Source organism: Phyllostomus hastatus, unplaced genomic scaffold (assembly GCF_019186645.2).
Source record: "Phyllostomus hastatus isolate PE091 unplaced genomic scaffold, TTU_PhHast_1.1 phas_contig_16, whole genome shotgun sequence".
Classification (NCBI taxonomy): domain Eukaryota; kingdom Metazoa; phylum Chordata; class Mammalia; order Chiroptera; family Phyllostomidae; genus Phyllostomus; species Phyllostomus hastatus.
This window is the reverse complement of record NW_025333643.1, coordinates 26217159-26243596: the sequence shown is the minus strand read 5'-3', so window position 1 is coordinate 26243596 and position 26438 is coordinate 26217159. Positions and strand designations below refer to the sequence as shown.

At 43.9% G+C, this 26438-nt stretch overlaps 1 protein-coding gene across 9 annotated transcripts in view; it reads left to right on the top strand.

Annotated features, from left to right (window-relative positions):
• The window catches only part of EOGT (EGF domain specific O-linked N-acetylglucosamine transferase), a 56587-nt gene extending 49008 nt beyond the window's left edge, over positions 1–7579 (top strand). For 8 of the 9 annotated variants that reach the window (XM_045832445.1, XM_045832443.1, XM_045832444.1 and 5 more), the window contains 2 exons: positions 2456–2558; positions 6400–7579. In XM_045832445.1, coding sequence (XP_045688401.1) covers positions 2456–2558; positions 6400–6546 — 250 coding nt within the window. In that variant the 3' untranslated portion in view covers positions 6547–7579. The remainder of the gene's footprint in view (positions 1–2455; positions 2559–6399) is intronic. The other variant, XR_006784931.1, reaches the window with a different exon arrangement.
• Positions 7580–26438: the final 18859 nt, after the last annotated feature.

Genomic DNA, 26438 nt, shown 5'->3' with positions numbered 1-26438 from the left:
AGGGAAGTTACATCATATAGACATCTGGAAAGAAAAAAAAAGAACTAAAGCTAAAAATATGAAGTCTGCCATTTCACAAAGCAAGGAAACCTGCCCCTTCCTCCTCTATCTTAGCAGAAGATGTGACTCGGTGATTTCTTACTTGGGGTTCCTTCCTGTGTGCCTCTTAACCCAAGCATCTCCCACACTCTCTGTAATTACTGTGTTAAAAGAGAAGCTGTGTGTTGCACACCCATGTTCACAGCAGTCAAGATGTGGAAGCAACCCAAATGTCTGTCAAGGGATGAGTAGGTAAACAAAATGTGGTCTATACACACAATAGAATACTATTCAGCCTTGATAAGGAAGGAAATTCCATCACATGGAACTACATGGCTGGACAATGAGGGCATTATGTGACGTGAAATAAGCCAGTCACAAAAGGACAAATACTATATGGTTTCACTCATAGAAAGTTCCTAGAATGGTCATATTCACAGAGACAGAAAGCGGAATGGTGGTTGCCAGGAACTGGGGGCAGAGGAGGGGTTAGTGTTTAATGGGGACAGAGTGTAAATTTTCAAGATGAAAAGTTATAGAGATTGGGTTACACATCAATATAAATATACTTACCACTACTGAACTCTATACTAGAAATGGTTACAATTGTTGCGTGGGTCCCCATCCAGCAGTGACCACGGAACGCTGTGGATGGCTCGCTGAAAAACACGTGAGAAAAAAACATGCACAGAGACAGACCAGTTTCTGTGGGGAAGTAGGGACGAAATGGCCACCCCCCCTAGTGGGGAGCGCGCCGATTTACAGTCAATACCTGCTTTTATTGGGCTCATTTTGCATAATAATTCAGGTAAAGTACAGTACTCATTAGGGGGAAGTAAGGAACTATAGAAAACAAGGAACTCTGAGGGTCTATTTTGAGTTGGGGTCAAAGGGCTGTAAGACTTTGAGGAACATACTAACTTCCTCCTTGGACCCCTCTCATTCAACTGAGAGCATTCTAAACAAAGAAGGTTTCACAGTAATTTACATATTCTTTCTTAGGCCTGATCACCTGGGGAATCTGCCCTTTTCAGCACAGAGCTGCACCACCCTGTCATTGTTTCAGGCTTAGGTGGAGCAAGGGAACTAAGGCAACCGAGAGATAAGGAGTTTTTCTCCAAGACAATGAAATCTCAGGCTATGTCAAAGCCAAGGAGCGAGGGTCCATCACCCCTTTTGCTGCAGCCCCCCCAAGTCCTTCTTTTGGGGGGCCTCCCAAAGTGATCGTGCCTGTCTTAGGTCGTTCCCCCTTGGGGAATCTTACCCATCTTTGGCTAACCGACCAAGCTTTTTGGGGTTCAGTTATGAATAAAGCAGTAGAAGCAGCATTCCTGCCAGGGAGATAAGCTTTTGTCTCCTTGCTGGCTTACAGTTCCAAGGGCGTTCCCTTAGCCTTAGCCTAGGCGGGGGTTTCAGCTTCTGATACCAGTCAGGGCGGTTCCCAACATACAATGATACATTTTATATTTTCTATCACAATTTTTAAAAAGTAGAGTTTGAGAACATGTGTGTCTCATGAAGAACAGAGCTCCAAAACAAGCTGACCACTTCACCTAGTATTCACTGATTCACACATGGGAACTGAGGTGTCAGGGTGCAAGTGATTGTTCTGAAGGCTCCTCTACCTCAGTGGTTGGTTATAGAGATGTGGCCTTCTCACCCTTAATAATTCTACACTGTGCTTCCTCTTTAGTTCTGACACACCGCTTGTTACCAGGTTTCCCCGCTTTGCGTCCAAACATCTTGATGTTATGGTTCCATTTTAAAAATGACTTGACTCAGTATTTAAATTGGCAACTTTTGTAGAAAAACATTGTCATGAACTTCCACACCATGCAAAAATATTTTAAAATATACATGTTAGAGAAATAGCCAGATAATTGTGAATTCTATCTCGTCTTTATTTCTCTTAGAGGTAGAGAGGGAGAGAGAGAAGAAAGGAAGGAGGAAGTAAAGAAATGTAATTGAGAAAGCCTAGACCTTGGAATTCAGCGGGTCTGGGTTTAGTTTCTGATTCACTAGCTCTCTGACCTTTGGAAGTGTTACCTACCCCAAGTCCACAGTGCAAAGACAGGTATTATGACAAAATATGAAATTCATAGTCAGCCCTATTGATAAAGGTCAGTCTCCATTGTATACTGTTTCATAAAGTTAAGGTAATCTAGTTATGAGAATATAAAAACACAGGGTTTTGCAAAAGAAGGTTTATTGATATTTGTTTGAAAAATAATACAATAATTAAAATAATAATATAAGAATAAACTATTTCACATACAGCTGTAAAACCACTTTTGCCTCACCCTATAATCTCCCTCAGTCTTGTTTACTGTTTAACACAATCTTCTGCAAGAACCTATTTGGAAGGTGGATTGGGCAAAAACTTCAGTCTCACATGTGGATGCCTTTGGTCCCTTAGGTACAACTGTGGAGATGAGCGTTGCTACCTGGACCTGGCCAGGCTCAGAGGCATACATTATATCACTTGGCAAAGACAGAACAAAGTCTTTCCTCAAGATAAGGTAAACTTAAATGGCAAACTCACCTTGGTTTTGCTTTTAGTAAGTTTTAAGTGTCTAGTTATGAAAAACTGTTATTAAACTTCAATCCAAGAATAAATTGTTTTGTGGAATAGTGAATTGTTACCGCTCATATTTGCAAATTGGAAGAAGGGGGAAATTAATCTCTTGAGGGGTAGAGGGGTGTTTGGGGCCAGAAAGTAACTCCAGGAGGAGACCAGAGTGACCAGACAGTGCAGAAGCAAGCAGAGGTGGGGGTTGGGGGATGCAGGGGTGTACCTGAGCCTGATCTGCTCTGCTTTCTCTCCGAGTGGTCTTGGGAAAGGGTCATTGTCCAACACTGGTGGGTTGGTCGCAGGGAGCACAGGAAGTTCTGGTCCAAGTGTAAAGCCTGGGGCTCCAATGATAATCCCAGCAGCAGACAGTGATGGAAGCCTAGATGCCTCACTGCAAGGAGTAGCCTATGAGTCCTTGCTTTAAGCCCAAGGCAGTGCCTTACTGAGGAAGGAAGAAGCTTGCTGCCATTGTCTTCCACCTGGTCACCTGTGTCTCCCCTGGCTGCCGGGAGGGATCCCACTGCCAGCCCTGCTCACCAAGTCCAAGGAACCTGTGCACATGGACAGCCTGAGGCCCAGCAGCACCCTGGTCTTGCTCACCACGTGCCCTGACTCCAGAATGAGCCACCTCTTTACTGGCACTGAGCCCAGCATTCAGGACAGTTTAAGCAACACTGTTTCATTGACCAAAATGGGGAGATTTTCTGCTATCTCCTGAGCTCTCTTCAGACTGAAAACTGCTGCTCGTGGTAACTTCAAGGCTGTCAGCCTGCTGTTGGAGGAGGCATACTGCTACCAGCTGTGAGTGGTGGTGCTTGAGTGAGAGCAAGGCTGCACCTGGGTGAGAGGGTCACCCTCCCTAGTAAGGAGGTCTTCCCCGAGACCAGCGACATCTGTGCAGTCCTGGCAGCACTGGCTGGAACCAGGACCACGTCATCTTGGAGATTCTGTTCAAAGGGGTTTCAGCTAGCTGTGTCCTGTGGGGCCGGCGTGGCCTCCTCCCAATTGAGTTAGTAGTGCTTGGCCCAGAGGAGTGGCTACCACACCTACTGCTGTCCCAGTAAAGCCAGAATCCCCAGACTGGGCCCTGTATTAGTGCCCACCTGAGGCTCCTCGGCCCTGGGGACAGCCCAGGGACCTGGAATCAGTTCTGCCTATACCTGCTTAGTGGCCTTCATGGGCCAAGAGTAGTGCTGCAGGGTCTGAGGCCATCCAGGGTGCCCCAGGGCCCCAGGTGCCATGAATGTGGGGTGCTGGTGGCATGCTTTACTGAAGGATTGTTGCTGTGACCCAAAGATGCCTTAGTGGGAATTCTGCCACCAGTTTCCCAGCGGCTGGGCTCCCCAGCCCCAGGCAGTGTCCTCCAAGGCCCTGGGGCCCATAATGGCCAGGTCAGCGGAGCCTCCCCAGCCCACTGCAGAGGAGCTCTTCACCCTTCCCCATACACAGCAGACTCCGTCCATCTCTGATGCACGGAGACTCTAGTGGGTCTCCGTGCATCAGAGATGGCTTATTTTTCTGCAGTATTTAAACTAGAAGTAACTATAACTGCACAAGCCGGAGATGCGGACAAGAACCAACATTTTTTTATCTGGTGCTCCATTCTCAGTCAGACATGCAGCATGTCCACCCCCAGGGTGGGAGAGCTGCTGGACACCCTGGTCCAGGTGCCCATCAAATAGGGCTTAGAGAGATCTGGTCCCTCTCTAAGGGTGTGGGGAAAGCAATACTGTAGGAGTTGAAACAGGGTCCCTAGGGAGCACTGCTGCTGGGAGGTGGGGGATGGGTGGCTGTGGAACTACTTCACCTTTACTGCTACCTGGAACACAGGCCACACTTGGTGGGTCACCTGACCTACTAATGTCCCAGGGCTTCCAGTCCGTTTTGTGTGTCCTCACATCTGGACTCCTGGAGAAGTATCTCCCCATCCAGACCAGCCACAGGGCCACACGGCATCCTTACCTCAGGAAGGGGCCCCATAGTGAAGGCCCACCTGTCAGCAACATCTTCTGGGTACCCATCTCAGGAAGCTGTCCCCAGCTCTGATGTTCCCACACTAATATGCACACTAAATTTTTAAAACAGGTTTTATTTATTTATTTGTGGAGAGCATGGAAGGGAGGGAGAGAAACAGGGAGAGAAACATCAATTGGTTGTCTGTTGTATGCATCCCAACTGGGGATTGAACCTGCAACCCAGGCATATTCCCTGACCAGGAGTCGAATCAGTGACATTTTGCTTTTGCTTTGTGGAACAATGCTCATTGTTATAGTAGCCTGAGGGGGACCCTGTCCTGCAGTGTCCCCCAGCATTTTGGATGAAATAAGACTGCCAAGACAAGATCTGCTTGGGGAGAAAAGGCTGGCTAATCTCTCAGAGAAGAGCCCTGAGCACCTTTTTCCTTGGGCTTTTTTTGAGTTTAGCTTGTATAGGAATACATATCAAAGAAAGGACATATGGTTTACAAATAATATTTCTGGGATCTGAGGGTCTTTTTGAGTCAGGGTCTGGTAGACAGAGTGATGCCAATTGGCCATAAAACCTGGGGAAATAAATTCATTTTGTGCTTGGACCCTAAACATTTAGTATGCAGAGCTTGAGAGCATTCTTAGCAAAGCAGGTTTTACAGGATTTAATGCATTCTTTCTCTGGCCTGATTACCCCTGGAAACCACCCATTCCAGTGCAGGGCTGCACCCCCTAAAGGCATTATTTCAGGTCTGAGTCAGGCGGGGAAAGCAAGGCAGCCAAACATCAGGAGAGTTTTTACAGATAGGATGAGGACTCAGGCTATAACAAAGCCTAGGGGTGAAGTTTCCTCACCCCTTCTCTAAAGTCCCCTAAGTCCTTCCCTGATGGTCCCTTCACAACTGTGCCTGTCTTAGGTTGTTCCTCCCTTGGGGAATCTTACCCATTGTTGGCTAACCAGTCATCTGCTTGGGCCAAGCAGGGGGATATGATAGAGGGGATAGGTTTTTGTCTCCTTAGCAGCTTATGTCCCTAGGGCTTTTTTTTCTATTCAGCCTTAGCTGTGGGAGGCTACATCTCCTGAAACCAAGCAGGGTGGTTCCCAACACTAGCCTACTGATGAGACCTGGACATGGGTATACCTTGGACTCAGATTCCAACAAGGAGTGGCCTCAAGGGGTCCCCATAGACCTGCTGCCTGTTAGATGACAGGCCCAAGGATGGACACCCAGCCTTGTCATACTTGACTGAGCCCTGAGAAACCACAGACAACTCCTCAGTGGGTAGAGCACTCACCTGGTATTGCCCTGCATATAATACCTGTGGACTTGTATATGACTCCTTTAATATTATAAAGATGCTGATGTACAATTGTTGTGTTTGTGTAAACCCATTATGTTCTTTGTCATGTTCATGCCGTAAACAAGGCTGTAAAGAAAAAAAAACAGCTTCATGAAATTTGGGGGTAGAATAGTCTATTAGATTATACATAAGAGGGATCAGCAAACTATATACCAGCAGGCCCACTCTGGCCCACCACCTGCTTTTATAACTAAGGTTTATTGGGACACAGTCATGCTCCTCTATGTATCATTAGCTGTGGCTGCTTGTGCCTGTCAATGGCAGAGTAACTGTGTCAGAGACTGTATGGTCCACAACTGAAAATGTGTTATCAGACTTGACCAAAATAAAATGTGCTGACCTCTGAGGTAGAGCATGAATCAAAATAGTTACTTTGGCCAAAGTAAAGTAAAATTTTTCTTGTGCAGAAAAACATGTTTTCAGTGACTTATGGATGTATGTTTTGCTTTGTTTTTGCAGGGTCACCACCCAACTCTGGGGGAACATCCAAAGTTTACCAACTACTCTTTTGATGTAGAAGAATTTATGTACCTTGTCCTTCAGGCTGCAGACCACATATTGCAACACCCAAAGTGGCCATTTAAGAAAAAACATGATGAGTTGTGAATGTGCTCAGTCTGTTTGCAGAAAGCGGGTGTTTGAGCCCTGCCACTCCCAATTTAGTCAGTAAAACAAATGGTATTTCTTAGCCCTCAAATGATCTGTTCTATACCAAAATATGCCTTCAGGAGATTGCTTATAGGTTTTTTACTGTTTCATGTGATTTTTGTGTCATTGCTATTTATCAAGATACTCTTTTTGTACTGAAAACTTTTACTTTTTGTAGCTCAAAAATTGGTCATGGTCTCACTGAGTAACTGAGCTTTCCTCTTAAGTAGTCAACTTTCTTAGCTTTAGAATTTGTAAATGTTTTTGTAGAATACAATGGGATTGTTCATTCCAGAGACTTTCAACTTGTTTATGATATATTTAAGTAAGTTCACAACAGCTTCTATTTGCCATAATTTATTCATAGCACTGTTTGTGGTAGGAAAGGAAGACATGCAACAAACACACACAGTTTTTGATTCTCAGTACCAAGCTATAGGATCAAGTAGTAGATCGAACGGTGCTATAACCAGATCCTTTTTTACTCTATCAGAGTCCAAATTAGCTCCCACTGAATTCTCTGCTGTATATTTTCAGTTGAAGGCAGCTTATAGAATCAAGAGCCTGAATGAATCATGCTGCTATATTCATATGTATTCACATATTTCATATGCAAATCAGTTTCCCCCAATGCACTACATATGATAAAGACAAATTAGAATATTCTTTAGGACTGTTCTGTGTACCTTTTAGCTGGTTTGCACTGGCTCCTTAGCTGTGGAGAGCACTTCTGTATCAAACCATGGCCTCCAGTGTGTGCACTTGCTGCTGCAGTGTCTGTGCATTCACCCACCTCTTTCACATACAGGCATGGCAGTGTTTTTGCAAACTTTAGATTAGCTATGTAAGAAGAATTGCTGCGGTCCAGCCGCAGCTAGGTCCAGGGTTTCCTGAAAGGTGGGTAAGGCGTCAGCGATGGGAGACAGACGACAACACGCCTCAGAGGACAGTGATGCTCTGTTCCGTTTATTGCAAGTACAAGCAGGTTTTTATACTTTCATTTTTAGCAGTGATTGACATTTGCGATTAGGTAAAGCAGAAAAAAATTAATACAAAGGTAACCAGGAAAAGTACAAAAATTCCCATAGATTCAGTTATATTAAACAAAGATTATTTTAACCAGGAGAGCCATAAATCAGACAATTAGAAAAAGCTGTACGTACAAAGTTTGAATGTCTTATTGTTTATTAAAGTTCTCAGAATTTGTCATGGGACAAAAGGATACGCTAAATTGAATAGAGGTTATAGGAAATTTATTATAAGGCCTTTGTAATATCTAACTTACCTATTTACTTTTTCTGTCTAAAATATTTCTCTATGTACCATGGACTCTAACTCCCTGGTAACTGTTTCTACGTGCTTAATTTATAATAGTTAACCAGCTTTTCTTATTTCTTTGCCTGTCTAATTCTACTTGGTATATATTCCCATTCAAGGTAAAGGCGGGGCTGTTACTCCAACAACTTTTAGACATTCAGGGGCTATTTCATTAGAGGGGATTTTATTCTCTGGTCAAGAAATTATTTTATACAACTTCATTGGAATTATGCAAATCAATAAACCTGAGATACAGATATCTGACAATCCCACCACCTTTTAATCTCCAAAACAAACATGTAAGGAGAGATAAACATGAAATTCAGCTACAATAAACCCTTTTTATTCCTTAATTAATAAACACCAGGGAGGTCTGCTTTGAGCTAGCCTTTCCATGAAATTTAGACTATTATAAGGCACTTGAACTTCATCCTTATTGACCATTATAATGCCACCCTCATTGTATGCTCCTGTATAAGGCAATGGGAGATCTGGAACCCTCTGGAGACTATTAGCTCCTTTTGGGGGATACCATAATTTTCTAATAATCTAATATGCTACCCAGGGGTATCTTTGGGTTGTGGGTATGGGTCTATATAGTTTTTTCTCATTTTCTAGAAAGACTCTTTGTATCTATAAGGAACAGGCGTGGGAAAGTCCACCAATAATTCAACCTATTGTAACTGATTTATGAATTCTTTTATGGGAACAATTGGGGATAATTTCTTACTCAGGTTTATAAACACCTTATTTAAAACAATCTGGGCATGATTCAATAGTCTTGGGAGAACTAGTTGTCCCTTCAGAATTTCCCTCAAAATCAATCATTGACTCTTTTCGAGCCTCTTTCTTCTCATGGCCTGTTCTTATGGGAATCAGGGTACAAAGTAAGACCATGATTAATATTAGCAAGGAAATTATTAAAAGCAATCCCCAGAAAAATTACCACCCCCCTTTGTATGCCATGCTCTCTTCCAGGAAGATGGATTCCTTGAATGCCCTCTTTCCATGTTCAGACCTTGTCAAAAAACATGGTTGGAAGAGGGCCTGGCATTGTTTCCCTAAAGGACATGTGCATAATCCATTTCAAAATGAAAGCCATAAGGAAGTACTATTTATTGAATACCTGAAATGTAGCCCACTCTTTGAATGGGATTCATGTCTTACTGTTTATCAACTTTCTATTTTGCAGTCAAAAATCATGGATTTATTTCACTGCAAAAAGATGTTAACATTTTAACACTTGACTAGTCTAATTTAGAGATTAGGGACTTCTAGTTTTTTAAAGCCCACTCTTAAAAATTAGCAGATTACAGCAGAGCTAAGAATTTTTTTTTTTACATTTTAGAGTTTTGTTTTTTAAAGGAGAATGTGTAACAGAGAAGTGACCCAAGAAACCTATAATAGTTATTATCTGGACCTTCACAGAACAAGTTTGCTGCCCTTGCTTTAAAAGGATTATGAACAATCTTCTAGAGTTTAGGAATATTTGTTAAAATGTTTGCAAAAAAATATATAGTGAATCAGTATAGCAATAGCTTTCATTTGGATCTTGAAATTGTGAAAAAACAGGGACAACATATGAATTTTAAATGAGTGGTATTGCTACTGCTCTTTGTGCAGAATACTGAGTACCTGGTGGGAAAGTATGCATATGAAAGAAATGGTCAAGACAGCATTGCACTTTTAGTGAGAGATGTAAACAGTTGAAAAGATTATTTTCTTACCTCATTTTAAGAAGTGTGTGGAAATGTAATTCAATTTACTTGCTAGTAATAGACATGATATTTTGCATTTAAAGAGAATATGTTTTATATAAAGAAAGTATAGTTGATACTTTATGGAATTAATTTTTATCAGAATTTTATGGTAGCAAAAGAAGTCTTCAAATATTATAAAATTTACAGTGTAAATCCTGCTCTTTTCATTAAGTCTTTAAAAGATGTATTTCATAGTTTGTACATTTGGGGTATGGCTTTGTAATACATTTTTATATTTTATTTGAATACCAGACACTTTCAAGGTTTTCTGTGTCTGAATGTTATATGTTTACTTTTTGGGAATCTGGTAGCTCTAGATTATAAAAATTAAGTAGCTCACTGATGAAGAATTCAGGTTAAATAAAAATTACACCCTATCTTTATTTAGCAGTTTATTATATGATGCTTTCACAAATGTATTGCATAATCCTTACAAAAATGACATAAGAATTGTTCCCATTTTTCTTTTGAAGACAAGCAGATGTTGTTCAAGGGACTTCCCTAAAGATCACAGGTCTTTTGAGTGCCCACCCATAGTCTTTCTTTCTCACATTTATTCATTCACATGCTCACTAAATACAGATTGATTGTGGAGCAACTATGTACCGGCTACTGTTCTTGGTTATGGGGACACCAGTGTAAAGAGCAGGAAGGAAAGTCATTGCGCTCATGGAGTTTGCATTCTGGGGGAGAAGACTGATAATAAACAACATCAATAAGTAAATGTGCTCTCTGTGAGATCCTGATATAAACCACTGAGGAAACTCATTAGGAACGAAGGGTGTGAGCTCTGGGGTAGAGTGGAATTGGATAGACTTAAGTGGAGGTTCAGGGAAGTCCTCACCAAGGCAACGTTTAAGATAAGATTTGAAGTTGGTGAGGGAGGAAGCAATGCTGACAACTGGGCGAAGCACGTTCCAGGGAGACAGAAGAGTACCAGCAAAGACCCTGAGGCAGGGGCATTCCCAGCATGTTGGAGGAACAGCAAGAAAGCCAGTGCAGCTGGAGTGATTAAGGGCCAAGGAGTAGAAGATGAGGTCCAGAAGGTAATGGGTGTGGGGTACCCAAGCCAAGGTTTTGATTCTGATGAAATGAGAACCCTTGAAGGGATCTCAACAAAGGAGTGATGATCTTACTTTGAACAGGGCCCTCTAGCTGTTATGTTGGGAATATACTGCAGAGAAATGTTCTCTGGAAAACAGTTTCTGGGATGGAGATTTGTATGCAGTTCATTTATTGGGAGAGGTGCTTATGATTACAACTAACCAACCTGTGAGTTAGTAAGGGGCCCAGGCTTGGGCGAAGGGAGAAATTGAATTGCCATACAGTAGCAGGTGAGGCCTCAGCAGGGGAGATGTAGAGTGAGGTGGTCCCCAAATAAGGTGGGAGTTACTCGTATCAACGAATCTTCTAATATAGCCATCCCTACAGAGGGCTGTGATCTGGGGCAGGTAGTCAGTCGCCTTTAGCTGAGGGCAATTCCTTTGGAAGAGCCATCATCAGCCAACATCCTCAGCACTCAGGGACGGAGGGGATCCTGGTGCCCCACTGCAGCATCCACTAGAGGGGAAGGGTGGTGCCATTCAGCTTGTTGCATCTCCCTTCTAATGTCTGTCAACTGAAAGACCCAAGTCTTCACTGAAGTTAGGATGTATTTGTTTTACAGATGATGCCATGCACTTTATAGTGTAGAGGATTAGACCTGGCTTTGTGGCTACATGTTCTCTCTCCCATGTTATTACTTGTTGCCCCCATCTTTAAAAATGTAAAATTTATTCTTCTACTAGTGTAACTGGAAAAGACACCGGCGTTCGGGCTGCCTGTCACTACCAAATCCAATAAGCAATGACAGTGATTGAATCTTTTATGGGCGCTTTATTCAGATGGCTGGCGATCCAAGAAGATGGCGGGTTCATACCCTAACAAACCATCTTGCTCTCTCTTTCCCAGCCAGATCTTTTATAAGGGGTTGGGGGAGGGCAAACAGGAGTTAGTGAGAGTCTTTGAAATTCCAAGGGGAGGGGTAGTGACCTGGTAGGGATGTCTCCAGGTGGTGGTATCTTTAGCCAGCACTCCAGGTCAGTTTTTTTTTCCCTCAGGCACCAGATGGGCCTTATCTGTGGTTTCTGAAACAAAAAACTTAACATATACATTACTTGCTAGATTTATGGCTATTTACCTTAAGCTAAAATTTTCCAAGTTTTGAGTCCCCTATCATTCCCCACCATTAGTATTAAACTATCTCATTTCTATGAGATCAGCTTCCTATGGAAGTATTCACTTTGTTGCCATGCCTGTTGCTGGACACTCGATTGTTCAGTGGGGGTTTTAGGAACACACGAAACTGCGGACTTACATAAGGGGGCAAACTGTATGCAACAACAAGCTATGATACTGAAGAAAATGACAAGGATGAAAACAATAAAAGCTTCTCGAAGACCAGATATGCTGGGCAGCCAGGAGTTTAGGTTAGACCAATCAATGCCAAAGAATCCTTCCCCCTGTTTTATATTGGACACCACATCATTTATTTGCTTTACTTTATTCTGCTGTGATGAATCTAAGGTTTTATTCCTGCCAGCTTCACTGCAGTTGGGGTGGTGAAGAGTATATCCCAAGGTCCAGTCCACTTTTCTTCTAGTTGATTTTCTGGGGATCCTGTCCTCCAAATCTTGAGCAGCACCTTATCTCCTGATTTAAACGAATGCAGTGGACCTATGGGAGAGAAGTCCCTAATACAGGCAAAGTTAATCATCACAGCTAAGGTCTGATTTAAATATTGCACACATTTTTTTTTCTTACCTTCAGATTTTTATCTATATACATATCTTTCACCCCAATTGTGACCTGAAATGGCCATCTGTACACAATTTTATAGGGACTCAACTGAATCCCACTTTGAGGAGCCACCTTTATCCTCAGCAGGGCAATAAGTAAAGCTTGATTCTAATGAAGATGAGCTTCTTGACACTTTGGCTATATTTTTCTTTAAGGTGTGGTTCATCTTTTCTACTTTCCCAGAAGCCTGGGGTCTCCATGCCGTATGGAGTCTCCACTTAATTCTTAGGATTTTATTAACCTTCCGTGTGATATCTGAAACAAAAGCAGGTCTGTTTTTGCTCTGAATGCTGCCAGGGAGACCAAAACGAGGGATTATTTCCTCTAATAATGCTTTTACTACTTCTGAAGATTTCTCTGTCCTACTGGGATAGGCTTCTACCCATCCTGAAAAGGTGTCCACAAAGGTTAACAAATATTTCCACCCTCGGAGCTTTGGCATCTGGGTAAAGTCTATTTGCCAGTCCTCGAATGGGCACTGTCCTTAATATTGCTTTCTTTCTTTCTTTTGGTGGGGTTCTGTTTTGGGGTTGTTTTTTTGGCATACAATACATTTAGCAGTTATATTTCTTATTGCTTTAGAAATTCCAGAACCTGTGAGCCACAGTTGACATAGGTGGTTGATGAGTCTTTTCTACAGTGTGTGGCCTCGTGCAAATGCTTTATGACTGGCTCTACTAAATGTTCAGGAAAACAGTATAGCTTCTTTCTTATTCTTTTCTATTAGCTATCAGGACCTTCTTCATTAAAACTCCATTCCTTAACTTTTTCTAAGTCTGCAGTCAAATATTCAGGGTCAAATTTTGACAAGTCCAGAACAAGTACTAATGGCACCATAAATATCCCTTTAGCAGCCTCTTTTGTTGCCTGTTCAGCCAGATTGCTTTCTCTAACCACTTCAGTTCCCTCTCCTTGATGCCCCAGGCAGTGCATGACTGCCACCTGTAAGGGTGCCTGGACAGCCTCTAATAACTTTAGAATTTCAGCTGCATGCTTAATTTCCATTTTATTGGAGGTTAACAGTCTTTTGTTTTCTCAGATGGAACCCTGTGCATGCAAAATCAAAAAGCTTACCTTGAGTTGATACACACATTCACTCTCCATGAGACAATTCCAGTACCCTTGTCAATGCAGCCAGTTTAGCCTTCTGGGCAGAGATTCCTGGCAGCAAGGCCTTGGCCTCCACTATTCCTTGAAGAGTCACAACTGCATATCCAGCTTCTCTGCTTCCTTTGTCCATATAACTGCTTCCATCTGAACAGAGAGTCCAGTTTGCTTCTTCTACAGGATGGTTTTGTAAATTAATTCTGCTAGAATATACTTCATCAGTTATTTCAGCATAGTCATGTATTAGTGCAGCCGAGTCAGGGTTTGGGAGAAAAAGGCAGGAACTACTTTATTTACAGTTTTGAGGGAGACATTGGGATTGTTGAGCAGGAAAGACTTGGTACCTGCCCATTCTTTCAGCAGTCAGCCACATATTTCCCTTTTGCTCCAGCAGGCTCAATACTTGCTGCGACACATAACTGGCATAGGCTACCCCAAGGCAAACTTTTTCAGTTTCCTCTAAAAGCTCGCAGGTGGTTGCCACTCTCAAGCAGGCTGGCCACCCCTGGACAGTGATTTAATATCCTTGACAATTACTGCGATGGATTGCAAATGTCACTAAGCATTTGGGTGAGGAATTCTAGGGCAACACCCTGTCTCTCACACACACATCATTGAAAGGGCTCCAGTAGGCTTGAAAGCCCCAAGGCTGGTGCTGAAGCCAGGTGCACTTTCAGAGACTCAAAAGCCTGAGTGTGCTCCTTTGTCCACTCTAAAGGGCTATATTCCGGTCCCTTCAGAGCCTCACGCAGTGGATTAGCAGTGAGCCCAAAGCTTGGAATTCAAATGCAGCAGTCACTTGCCATCTTCAGGAATCTCCTTAACTGTTTCTTAGTGTTGGGAGGAGTCCTCTGTGGACTTTTGTTGCACGGCCTGCACTTACTCAGACTTTCTGTTCAGGGATGCCTTTCCCATTCCCTCAAGGAGGCATCTCTTATAATGCTCTAAGAGAGAAAGGCCATCCCCTTAAGGGTCCCAGTTGGGCTCAGTTATAGGTATTGCCCTGGGAAGGCCCAGAGCCCCATCTGGATTTTCTTGGCTTAACCTCCGAGCCTCTTCTTATACCAGCCTCTGCTCATCCCCCTTACTGAAGCAAAGAATTCAATAAGGCTCCTATGTCTGCCCAATTGAGACGATAAGTGGCAAAAAAAAACCAAACTGGCGCGATCAAATCAGTCATTTTAGCAGGGTTATGTCCATAAGAAGGGTTTGAGCTTTTCCAGTTTAACAGATCCAATGTACAAAACAGAGTATGTGCCAGATAACATCTAGCAGACTGGCCTTCTGGCCTTATTCTCACTGAAAAAAAGTCTCCAAAAAGGATATTGCCCTGCCCTGGTAGGGGCTTTTCCTCCACAGAATCTGTTTTTTTGACTGATTTAAGATAGTGATGCCAGTTCAGGCACACTTTTCCCATTTCACTCACAGGAGTGGATCCCCTGGGGCTGCAGGAACTCTGACCAGCCTGCAGCGGTGTTAACACCTAGATCTTCCTGGCCCTTCTCCTCTGACCTTCTATCTTTCATATGTAAATTTTCTTTTCTCTGAGCCATTAACTGACTTTCCTCTTTTTTTTTTGCTTTTTAACTCTGCATGCATCTTTATCATGTAAACCCAAACACTTCTAGGTAAGGCAATTTGTTCTACCCTGATTTTGACAAAACAACTTTAGTTACAGTATAATACAGTAATTTAAAGACTCATTCCGTGACCAGCACTCCCCTGAGTCTAAATTATACAGGACACAAACAGAACAGTACTACAACAAAACAACATACGCCTTCAATACACGATTATACGTCGATCAATTTACCAGAACCCACCCCAGCGGGCTGTTTTTCGGAACGGAGGGTTCCCCCCCCATATTGTTACAGAACACAACAAGGGGGGCCTGAGACAATATACTATTATTGAAAGAAGGCCCCGGGTCCGTTATGTCCGCCGCCAGAGGAAAGACGTCTCTCAATGCCAGAGATTCGTGAAAAGGAAAGGAAATGTTTATTTAATGCTATACAAACTTAAAGTAGTGACCTAATGTCTTTATAAAAAAATCCCAAAGTCCCCCAAAACACCCACAAACACACACAGTCCTTCCTTCCTTCCCCCCTTTGCCCAGTCCAGAGTACCATATCTCAGGAAAGGAAATAGAAGTCCATGGCTCAGGCAGTCCTCTGGTTCTTCCCAGTTAATACTCCATCTCGACTGGGAGACCTCCCTGGGTTCCCGGCACCCTCAGCTGAGTCGCCGGGATCTCTGCTAAAACCAGGTGGTGGTTCCCCTTCTAAAGCTGTGGGGGTCCCCGCTCTGTCCAGGCCTTGTGGTTCTCCCTCTCAGGGCCACGGGAGTCTCCACTCTGTCAAGGCTGCGTGGTTCTCCTCCTCAGGGCTGCGGGAAGGGGAGAGTCCCCACTCTGCCAAAGCCGCGTGGTTTTCCCTCTTTGGGATGCGGGAGTTTCCACTCTGCTAAAGCTGTGTGGCTCTCTCTTCAATGGCTGTGATCTTCTCTGCACCTCCACAGCCACATGGTTCTCTCTCTCCTAAAGCAGCACGGTCCTCCTCCTCAGGGCTGTGCATGGCTCTCCTTCTCATGGCTGCGCATGGTTCTCTCCCTCTTAAAGCAGCACGGTTCTCCCTCAATGGCTGAGGTCCTCCCTATTCTGCTAAAGCCTCATGGTTCTCCCCTCTCAGGGCTGCACATGGCTCTCCTTCCTAAAGCAGCATGGTTCTCCTCCTCAGGGCTGCAGGAAGGGGAGAGTCCCCACTCTGTCCAAAGCCACGTGGTTCTCTCTCCTAAAGCAGCACGGTTCTCCCTCCTAAAGCAGCATGGTTCTCTCTTCTCATGGCCGCCAAGTCTGGGTTTTAAATCCCCGTGGCCAATCTTCCTCTGCAGCCTCATTTCCGACTCCTCCCACACTCAGCTTCACTTGCCAGAATTTATATCCTTCCAGCTTTACTGGGCTGCCATCATGAGTCTGGGCAGGTGTGGCCCCATGTCCTGGAGCCAATCTTCTCTGAGCTCCCACCCAGGCGCTGTAGCTTGGGGGATCTGCCCCCCAGTCACATCTTGGTGGGGAAGTTACTTCCATTCCCCTGGCTCAGAGATGATCACAGCTATTTAACATATCTAAGTGACCAGCCAAAGGCTATAGATATGTTAAATGACCATGCCAGAGGGTAGCTGTAAGGCTGTTGCTATGCAAAACAGATCTCAATGGCCCTGCTCCATTTGTCCCTTCCCCCAACCCACACCCTGGGTGGGGGGGGTGGAGACATCTTAAAATCTCCTGGACACCTTAAGTTCTGGACCCCATTTCAAATGCCCACTTGGGGTCCCCCCTCTTGGCTGCACCCTGTAACAATATTACCAGACGTAACTCCATGGAGCTCCAAACAGACGCCCTTTTGTTCCATCCCCCCACCCAGGGTGTGGGTTGGGGGAAGGGACAAATAGAGCAGGGCCATTGAGATCTGTTTTGCATAGCAACAGCCTTACAGCTACCCTCTGGCATGGTCATTTAACATATCTATAGCCTTTGGCTGGTCACTTAGATATGTTAAATAGCTGTGATCATCTCTGAGCCAGGGGAATGGAAGTAACTTCCCCACCAAGATGTGACTGGGGGCAGATCCCCCAAGCTACAGCGCCTGGGTGGGAGCTCAGAGAAGATTGGCTCCAGGACATGGGGCCACACCTGCCCAGACTCATGATGGCAGCCCAGTAAAGCTGGAAGGATATAAATTCTGGCAAGTGAAGCCGAGTGTAGGAGGAGTCGGAAATGGGGCTGCAGAGGAAGATTTGGCGGGGGGATTTAAACGGAGGTGCGGCGGCCATGGAGAGAGAGCCATGCTGCTTTAGGAGAGAGAACCATGTGGCTGTGGAGGTGCAGAGAGGATCACGGCCATTGAAGAGAGAGCCACACAGCTTTAGCAGAGTGAAGACTCCCGCATCCCTGAGGAGGTGAAACCACGGGGCTTTGCAGAGTGGGGACTCTCCCCTTCCCGCAGCCCTGAGGAGAGAACCATGCGGCTTTGAGCAGAGTGGGAGGACTCTCGAGCCCTGAGAGGGAGAACCACAAGGCCTGGACAGAGCGGGGACCCCCACAGCTTTAGAAGGGGAACCACCACCTGGTTTTAGCAGAGATCCCGGCGACTCAGCTGAGGGTGCCGGGAACCCAGGGAGGTCTCCCAGTCGAGATGGAGTATTAACTGGGAAGAACCAGAGGACTGCCTGAGCCATGGACTTCTATTTCCTTTCCTGAGATATGGTACTCTGGACTGGGCAAAGGGGGAAGGAAGGAAGGACTGTGTGTGTTTGTGGGTGTTTTGGGGGACTTTGGGATTTTTTATAAAGACATTAGGTCACTACTTTAAGTTTGTATAGCATTAAATAAACATTTCCTTTCCTTTTCACGAATCTCTGGCATTGAGAGACGTCTTTCCTCTGGCGGCGGACATAACGGACCCGGGGCCTTCTTTCAATAATAGTATATTGTCTCAGGCCCCCCTTGTTGTGTTCTGTAACACTTTCGGGACCAGACCAGATGTCCTTTCGGACCAGATGGAGCTCCAAACAGACGCCCCTTTCGGGACCAGACCAGATGTCCTTTTGGACCAGACAGAGCTCCAAACAGAACAGATAACTTAAGTTGTGACCCGGGATTTCAACCTGAACCAGAAAGCGCAATGATTCAATCCAGTGTGATGCACGATGAGAGGTGCTGGGAGCAAGGGGTGAGAATCCCCAAGTGAAATCACTTGGCAGCTGCTTGGGATTCTCTGACTCCAAGCCCCCAGGGCCCCTCAGTCCAGGCAGCCAATGGGACTCCCCGCCAAACACCCAAACTTACCAGAGAGTCCCAAAGTCTGTCCCGGCGCGGAGTCGCCAAAATATGTAACCGGAAAAGACACCGGCATTTGGGCTGCCTGTCACTACCAAATCCAATAAGCAATGACAGTGATTGAATCTTTTATAGGCGCTTTATTCAGATGGCCGGCGATCCAAGAAGATGGTGGGTTCATACCCTAACAAACCATCTTGCTCTCTCTTTCCCAGCCAGATCTTTTATAAAGGGTTGGGGGAGGGCAAACAGGAGTTAGTGAGAGTCTTTGAAATTCCAAGGGGAGGGGTAGTGACCTGGTAGGGATGTCTCCAGGTGGTGGTATCTTTAGCCAGCACTCCAGAAGGTCAGTTTTTTTTTCCTTCAGGCACCAGATGGGCCTTATCTGTGGTTTCTGAAACAAAAAGCTTAACATATACATTACTTGCTAGATTTATGGCTATTTACCTTAAGCTAAAATTTTCCAAGTTTTGAGTCCCCTATCACTAGGTTGTTTAAACAAAGCAGAGAGGTTAAGAGACTTTCCCAAAGCAACATAGCTAGTAAGAAACAGATGGGGTGGAGATGGAATTTCTTTGTAAAGGATTTTAAAGTTAACAAAAAGTTTAAAGTGATGTATGAAGGAAGGGAAGGAGAAGAAAAAGAGAAGTTATTTGGAGAAATAGGGAATAGAGGAAGCAACCGTGTAGTTAGGCCCCATCTTGGCATTACAAATAGTTTTCTTCGAAACAGTCAATGAATACTTGCTCTTTTGAAACTAGGCACACATAAGCAAATAAGCTCAAGTTGGCAAACCAGTTATTTAAAATAACCTATTCCCAACCAGTGGCTATTGGCAGACATTTTAACACAGTTCTTCTATTTTAGCTTATCAGGGCAAATCAAAGGAAGTAAGCATTCCTGCCATAAAAATGGTGGCTCAGGGCAGGCAGTGCATAGGTTGCATGGGCCCTTGCTTTGGGCTGTAATGCCCATTTTGACCAACAGGTGGCAGTTAGAGCCCTTCCAAATGGCTCCTGTGGTCTGAAACCTGGTGTAATAATCTCATTACAGATCCCACAGGGAGTTCAACAACAGGAGTACATGGCCTTGTTTTTATGTGTGATGAATTTTTTCATTCCTGATTTCAGGGAAAGTAGGAAAAGTATCACAGAAATTTTCTCATTTATGTGTAGAATTTCTTTGTTGCAGCCAATACCCGAATCCTATGTAAGATCTGAATGCCTTGTACAAACAGCATTTGACCCTGATTTTTAGTGAAAGCAGCTATTCAGTGGAATACATTTTCATTGATGTGCAAAGACATTTTCTTGGGATGGGAGCTCTATTTTAGGATCTATAGGTGGCATATTAGCTCTTCAATTATTTTTAGGAGCTAATTTCCTTCTTGTATTGGCTTTGTAGTTTATTGCATATGCAATGGGTGTTACCATTTAGTTTGAGCAGAACCAAACTGTAAGCAAAGGAGTTCATTGAAGATTAGACACACAAAAATTGTGTAATGTTAATTAAGAAGTGCTTTTAAGCATAAACAAAGGAGGGTTAATATGGAGTCTTTACATGGGTATGAGCTAATGCAGTTCTCAAATTGTGTGGTAGTATTTTTTCTTTACAACCTTGAGTTGTGAATTTTAGAATGTTTTTGCTGAAAGGGGCCTTGGAGGACCTTCATGGCAATTTTCCATTGCACAGTGGTTTGTTGACTGCCCCCCAGTAACAGGAACTTCCAGACCAAAGGAGGAAATTTCCCAGGAGAAACATGTTGTGTGGACTGAAGAATTCAGGTGTAGAAGTCAAAAGGCCCTGGCTTCTCAGCCTTACAACACATAAGCTGTGTGATCATGGACTTGCTGCCTAGCCTCATGCAGCTTCAGTTTTCCTACTTTTAAGTTGGTGATAGTAATATCTGGTTGGCAGAATAGATTTAAGGATAAAATTTAAAAACATGAATTTACACTGACTTAGTGCCTGGCACATAGTATATGTTCAAGAAATGCTTTTATTATATATAGGATGACATATAGGACTTAAATAATAATATAGGACTATTATTATTTAAAACTATAGACTTGAGGAACATTTAAATTCTGATCCCTAAGCCTCTCCCCAGACCAAGTAAATCAGAATCTCCAGGGTTACAGTTGGCCGACTCTATTTAGTTGAATGTCCTGTGGTGGTTCTGATCCATAGGAATCGGGAGCTACTGGTTTAGTAGACAACAACAAAGGTCATGGCCTAGACAATTCATGAGGTCTAAGTCAGCACTTGTCAAAGTATTTTCCACTAGGTATCAATTAATGTCACATAAATACCTGACAATACTGCCTCAAGCCAAGCCAAACAGATTTGTTTATTATGGGGTTTCTCTTCACCTTTCGTATACCACTGTGCACTGTGAATCTCTAAACAGGAAGGTGAAATATGGGGTGTTTCCTAACTTATTGGATAACTGGGTCTTTGTCTCAAGGAGGATGAGGGTCATTGTTGCAAGAATCCCCTCCAGGCAGACTGCCACAAGCATTGGCTATGGCCACAGCCCCCTTTTGGGGATAAAGGAACCAGACAGTGCTTTCCCAGGAAGATGCTCTGGTCAGTTGCACCTGTTTGTGAGTTAAGCCAACTATGCTATCTGGTCTATCCAATCAGGAGGCTGCTAGATAAAGGGTAAATAAAGGACCCGCCCAGATCCCTTCTGCAGAGACATTGGGATTGAGATGCAAGGAGAATGCTGAAGTCCCTGGTTCCAACACTGAGCTACTCTGCTTTTGTATCGGAGACTATGAGTCCCTTTCAGTTATCCATGAAACCATGTGTACATTCAGGTCATGAACTGGTTTCTCTTCCTTGCAGTCTGAAAGAACCTAACCAAGACAGCCACACAGGTGTGATTTTCTCCCCACCACTTCATGGAGATGGAAGGGCTGAGACCAGATCTTCTTACCCAAAGTTTAATGCCATCCAGCAAATCAGCAGGGAGGTAAAAAGTAATTGTAGTTTCCAGAAAAATTAGGAAAATAAATTACAAGGACACAATTCTGTTGAAATGCATACTGCGTTGTGTGGAAATCTAAGCTGGGCTGAGTGTTAAATAAGGCACCAGAGAAATCAGGCCTGTTTGTTATGAAGCAGTTGGATGAAGAATCAGCAAGCAGGAGAGGAAGTTAGAGGTGACTGTTGCAAGTCCCAGGAGGGAGCCTGCAGTGATAGTAGTACGGGCATGCAAATAAAGCCAGAGGCAGGAGTAAAGTGAGGGAAGACCTAGACACATACTAAACAGACCTCAGGCAAAGCAGGAAGAAGCCTGGACAGACATTTGAAAGCCAGTTGAGGGGAGATAGCAAATCTCAGGAGACAAGTACACACTGTAGCAACCCTCAAGGCAGATGGAAAATGGTGAGGAAAGCAAGAAAGCACAGATTCACAGCAAGAACAATTCTGCACTGATAGAAAAAGTTAAGTCCTCTAGAAAAATGTCTTTGTCTATAGATAGATCATTTTTTTTTCAAAAGCAAAATATTCAGCAACATCCCAGGAGAAAATTTACATAAGTTGCTTTTCAAAGTGTTTATGGTTCGTGTTGTGGAACTGGGGCCAGGAATTTCCCTCCACCAGTTTCAAAAAATGTCACTAGAGTTGCTTTTCTGTAAAATTAGCAGGGACATGTGAAGACAGAACCCCTCATGGTATTGTCCCCTAACTGAGCAGGGAGCAGAGATAGCATTTTTGTTCTGTCTGTGAGGAATCTCTATGCAAATACCTTGCTTTTCAGAAACTGCTTTGTAACACTATCATATCTACTTTTACTAGATTACATGTTCTTGGGTAGTCTTGCTTTTGCAATTCAAATAGCATTCTGCTGAGAAGAGTTTTATGGTGGCTGCTACTTGGTGTAAATAGTGAATCTGGGGGACAGGGAACAAAGGTGACAGGGAACAAAGATAACATGTAGGAAAGGGTACCCATTCTTTTGTGATTTTGCCTTTAAACTAGTGAAAAGGGCTGACATCTGGAAAGATGTTATAGCCTGCCTTTCTTTGTCTTTCTTCCCCTCCAACAACAATTCCTTGTCTTCTTTCTGATATTAGCCTTTAAAAGTCTGCTTTCTTGATGGGAGACAATAGCACCTATCAGTGGGAATCCTGCAGAAACATCTTGATGAGTTGTTTCCTGGTTAACTGCATCCTGTCCCAAGGCAAGAAGAGACTGGAGACAATCTTGGACTTTGCTGTCCTATGGCTGTCCTGTGGAAGAGAACCTACAGTAAGTATTCTGTGGACAATGTTAGTTTACCCACAGAGACTTCCTGAGACCCACTCACATTCTTCTGGAGGGTAAGGCCCAGTGCAGGAACACAGAGCCTTATAAAAATGGGAGGAGTTTTATGCAGCCATGACCAGACACTGCCAGTAGGGTGGTAATGCTGCCCAGCTCTGGCCTCAAACAAGTCCTGCACCTCCGTTTACTACCCAAGTCACTTACCCTCATGGAGCCTCCATTTTCTTATCTGTAAATGGGGAACCCGGCTCAGGGTTATGAGCATTTATTTGGTCTTTCTATGTGCAAGGTACTTTGCTGGGAAGGTGTGGGGACAGGGAGACTATGTTTACCAGATAACCACACAGGTGAGGGTGTATGAGGATGACCTGAGGTCGGTGTCTTGAAGAGAAGGAATAGCCTGTAACCAAAGGAAATGCTGCAGACAGCACAGAGGAGTGGGGCAAGTTTTCTCCCAGGGAAATGTAAGATAGCACTTGATACTTGCACACAGTGAGGCCTTGATAAGCAGGGAAGAAGGACTTGTGGGAGTAGAAAAGAGAGAAGGTGGGGGAGAGGAAGGAGCTATAGACACTTAGGAAGCCAGGGTCCTCTGCCTGTGGGCATTGGAGAAGCCTTTGTGTAGGTGACTACTTAGCTGAAATGCCGCAGGGACAGGGCCACCCAGGTGTGCAACTCCAGAAAGTGTGTTCAGCAATGGGTGGACAGTTTAAGAGAGAGAAAACCTCAGGAGAAGCCTGTGGAAGACCAGGTGGCCCAGCCTGAAGGTGTGGAGGCCCAAGGCTGAGGAACTTGAAATTTGCTTGCCACTGAGTATGTTTGTCAGCATCACCTGAGTACCCCACAAGTGGAAATGCCTGTGCAAGCCTTCCTCTCCCAGCCTCAGTATTCTCAGCTGGTAAATGCAGAGTTTGGACCAATATCTAACCTATGTTCTGCTCATTAAGTCTGTGAATACATGGCAAGTTACATGTGGATACGTGCAAATATATGTACACATATAAAACCACAGTTCAGTCATGAAAGGTTGTCAGTCACGTGGCTCTGATGAGAGGGTGGTTCTAAAGCCTTTTTACAAAATGTCTGTGCTCTTGACCCTTAGGGTTGAGGGAGTTCGTTCATTTGTTGAGTGTTCTGGGTTGGGCAGGGACTTACAGATATCCTGCTATAGCCCAAAGTTTCCAACCATATGTAGGAAAATGACTTCCAGGAGGGAGCAAAGCAAAGGTGGTTTTTGTGAAAAAAGAAATGAATAAATTGCTGTTGGTGGAGGGGAGGGGCACTTTTGGGGCAGGTGTTATTATTGAGGCTCCTTGCTGAGGGGCCTGTGATGCCAAGGTCATGGCCTAGATATCAGAGGTTGGTCTCAGTGACAGGCCTGTGAACGCAGAAGGTCCTTGCATGAATGGGAAGTGCCTCACACATTAAGGCTGCTGTGGATGGTGACTCTTGTCAAAATTCAGCATTGTGTCAATCTGGCTTTTAATAGTACCCAAGACTCCTGACAAGTTTGCTCTGAGGATCTCAGGCCTTTAGCAAGCCTTCCCCTGGCCAGAAGGGTTTGGCTTTAGCCAACCCTGGAGATACAAGGTTGATGACAACACCCTCAGGGCAAAGTGGAACTTGGGAATATGTCTATGACCTGCACTAAGGACAGTGCCCAGTGGCTTGGATCTGGGTGTCTTATTTTGCCTTCTTTTTTTTTTTCTGAGTCAGAGGACTTGAGTTTCTGGTTGAATGCAATAGTAGCAAATAGCTTTCAAGTTCAAAAAAACAAAACAAAACAAAAAACAAACCCACAAAATCTTTCCCAAGCCAGAAAATAAAATACTTGGTAGGTGGTGTTGTGTTGCAATCATGCTAAAATATGTATTCATGTATATTTTTAATTGTGAGTGTCTGACATGCACCACAGTCATGGCTGGTCTTAATCCTGCCCCTGACCTTCACCTCATTCTCCCTCCATCCCCTTCTTCAGCAAGTCCCTGGACCTGACTTCACCCTCCGTTTTACACATCATGGAAAGAGTAGCAATGTTACTTATCACCCTGCAAACTGCTGCACAGATCCCAAGGTTTGTGTGATGGTGATGTCAATGGGAACAATTCATTATTCCATCAAGCAATTGGTGTGTCAGTCAATGAAAAAAAATAGGTGCTTGAGAACCAACAGTGCAAAATATCTTTTCAGGATTGGCATGCCAAGATCTTGATAGTAAAATGAATTTTTCTTTAAACCTATCATTTTATCACATCAATTTGGCCATATAGACTTTTCTTTTTTGGGGGGAGAAGCAGGACTGAATGACAGAAGTTATCTAAAAGAGCAAGCAAAATAACTTTGCAATCGGGGAAGAAAAACGGGAGGTACGAGTGATGTGGACCATGGCTCATGGAGTCTGTGGCATTATGGGTGAGACATGAGACATTCACACAGACTACTGAGTCCTGTGGAGGAAAAGGGACAGCACAGCCACTCTCTCAAGGGGAGAGCACCTGGATCCTTGCCTTGACAAGCTTTTATTGCTTTTCTGGGCACACTGCATGATGGTCCTCATTTACTATGCACAGGTTCGCTTTAGGTAGTTACCTTTTACAGAAAACAAAGGAGAGTGTTGCTAATTAGTTCAAAGAGAAGGATGTTGCAGACCAAGGGAAAAAGTGGTTGAACCGGTTACACTCCATACTGGTGAGGTTTAGCATAGACTTTGGGATGTTATAGTAAGCACTTGATGCCTCAATTCAGGGTGAGGGGGTTTTAGCAAAAACAAGTCTCAAAGCCGCCTAGGTACAATGCAGGACTGATTCCCCACGGGAGAACATATTTGTAGGTGTGGGTCCTGTGTGTCAGACCTCACTTTCCACTGGCCTTTCTGAGTGTGAGCTGGGCCCACGCCACACAGAATATTCTCTTATATATGAGAAGTAGAATTTGAAAGAGAGTTCCTCAGGGAAGATGTGGTAAACACAATTACAATTCACAAAAGTATAGGAAAAGTTCCCTGATTTTATATGATTATCAGGAATGAAAAAATAGTTTATTCTCATTGGCTACCTGTAGAATGACACCAGACTTTTATCCTGATTTTCCATAACAATGCACAGGGGAAATGAGATTGTTCTGTTTATGTTGTGATGCAACCTTGCTGAGCAATAAAGCTCCTGATTACTTAGGACACACAGATGGTTAGGGCACTCTTGGACTTGACTTTGAGTTTAGTGGAAAGATCAAAGTAATATAAATTATTTTTCTACACTAGATGTATAGTTTTACTTGTACTCATGTGGCTACTTAATTCCATTCATTGTCAAGTCTGACCTCTTCTAAGATTGGCATACATCTCTTCTTCCATAAGTGTTCTGAAACCAGGTGAGAAAGTGCACAGGTCGCTAGCTTCATGGGGACCGTCTGGCACATTGGCATGCATTTTGGGTGACTTCTGAAAATGGCACAAACCATGTTTAGATTTCAGCTATTTAGGTCTAACTGCTTTCATCCTAAAATGTCAACTCTATTGTAGGAACAGTAGCTGCCATATACATTTTTTGTCTCTGAGATATCTTTGCTGGATTACTGGGTGTAAATGATTATTTTCTGTCCTGTTTTTTAATGCCCCATTGTTACAGCACTGGTCATTTTAAACATCCTCACAAAATAACAGCAACACCAATTTGTTCTCAGGATTGAGTCTTAATTGTTTGCCCATTATTTGAAAA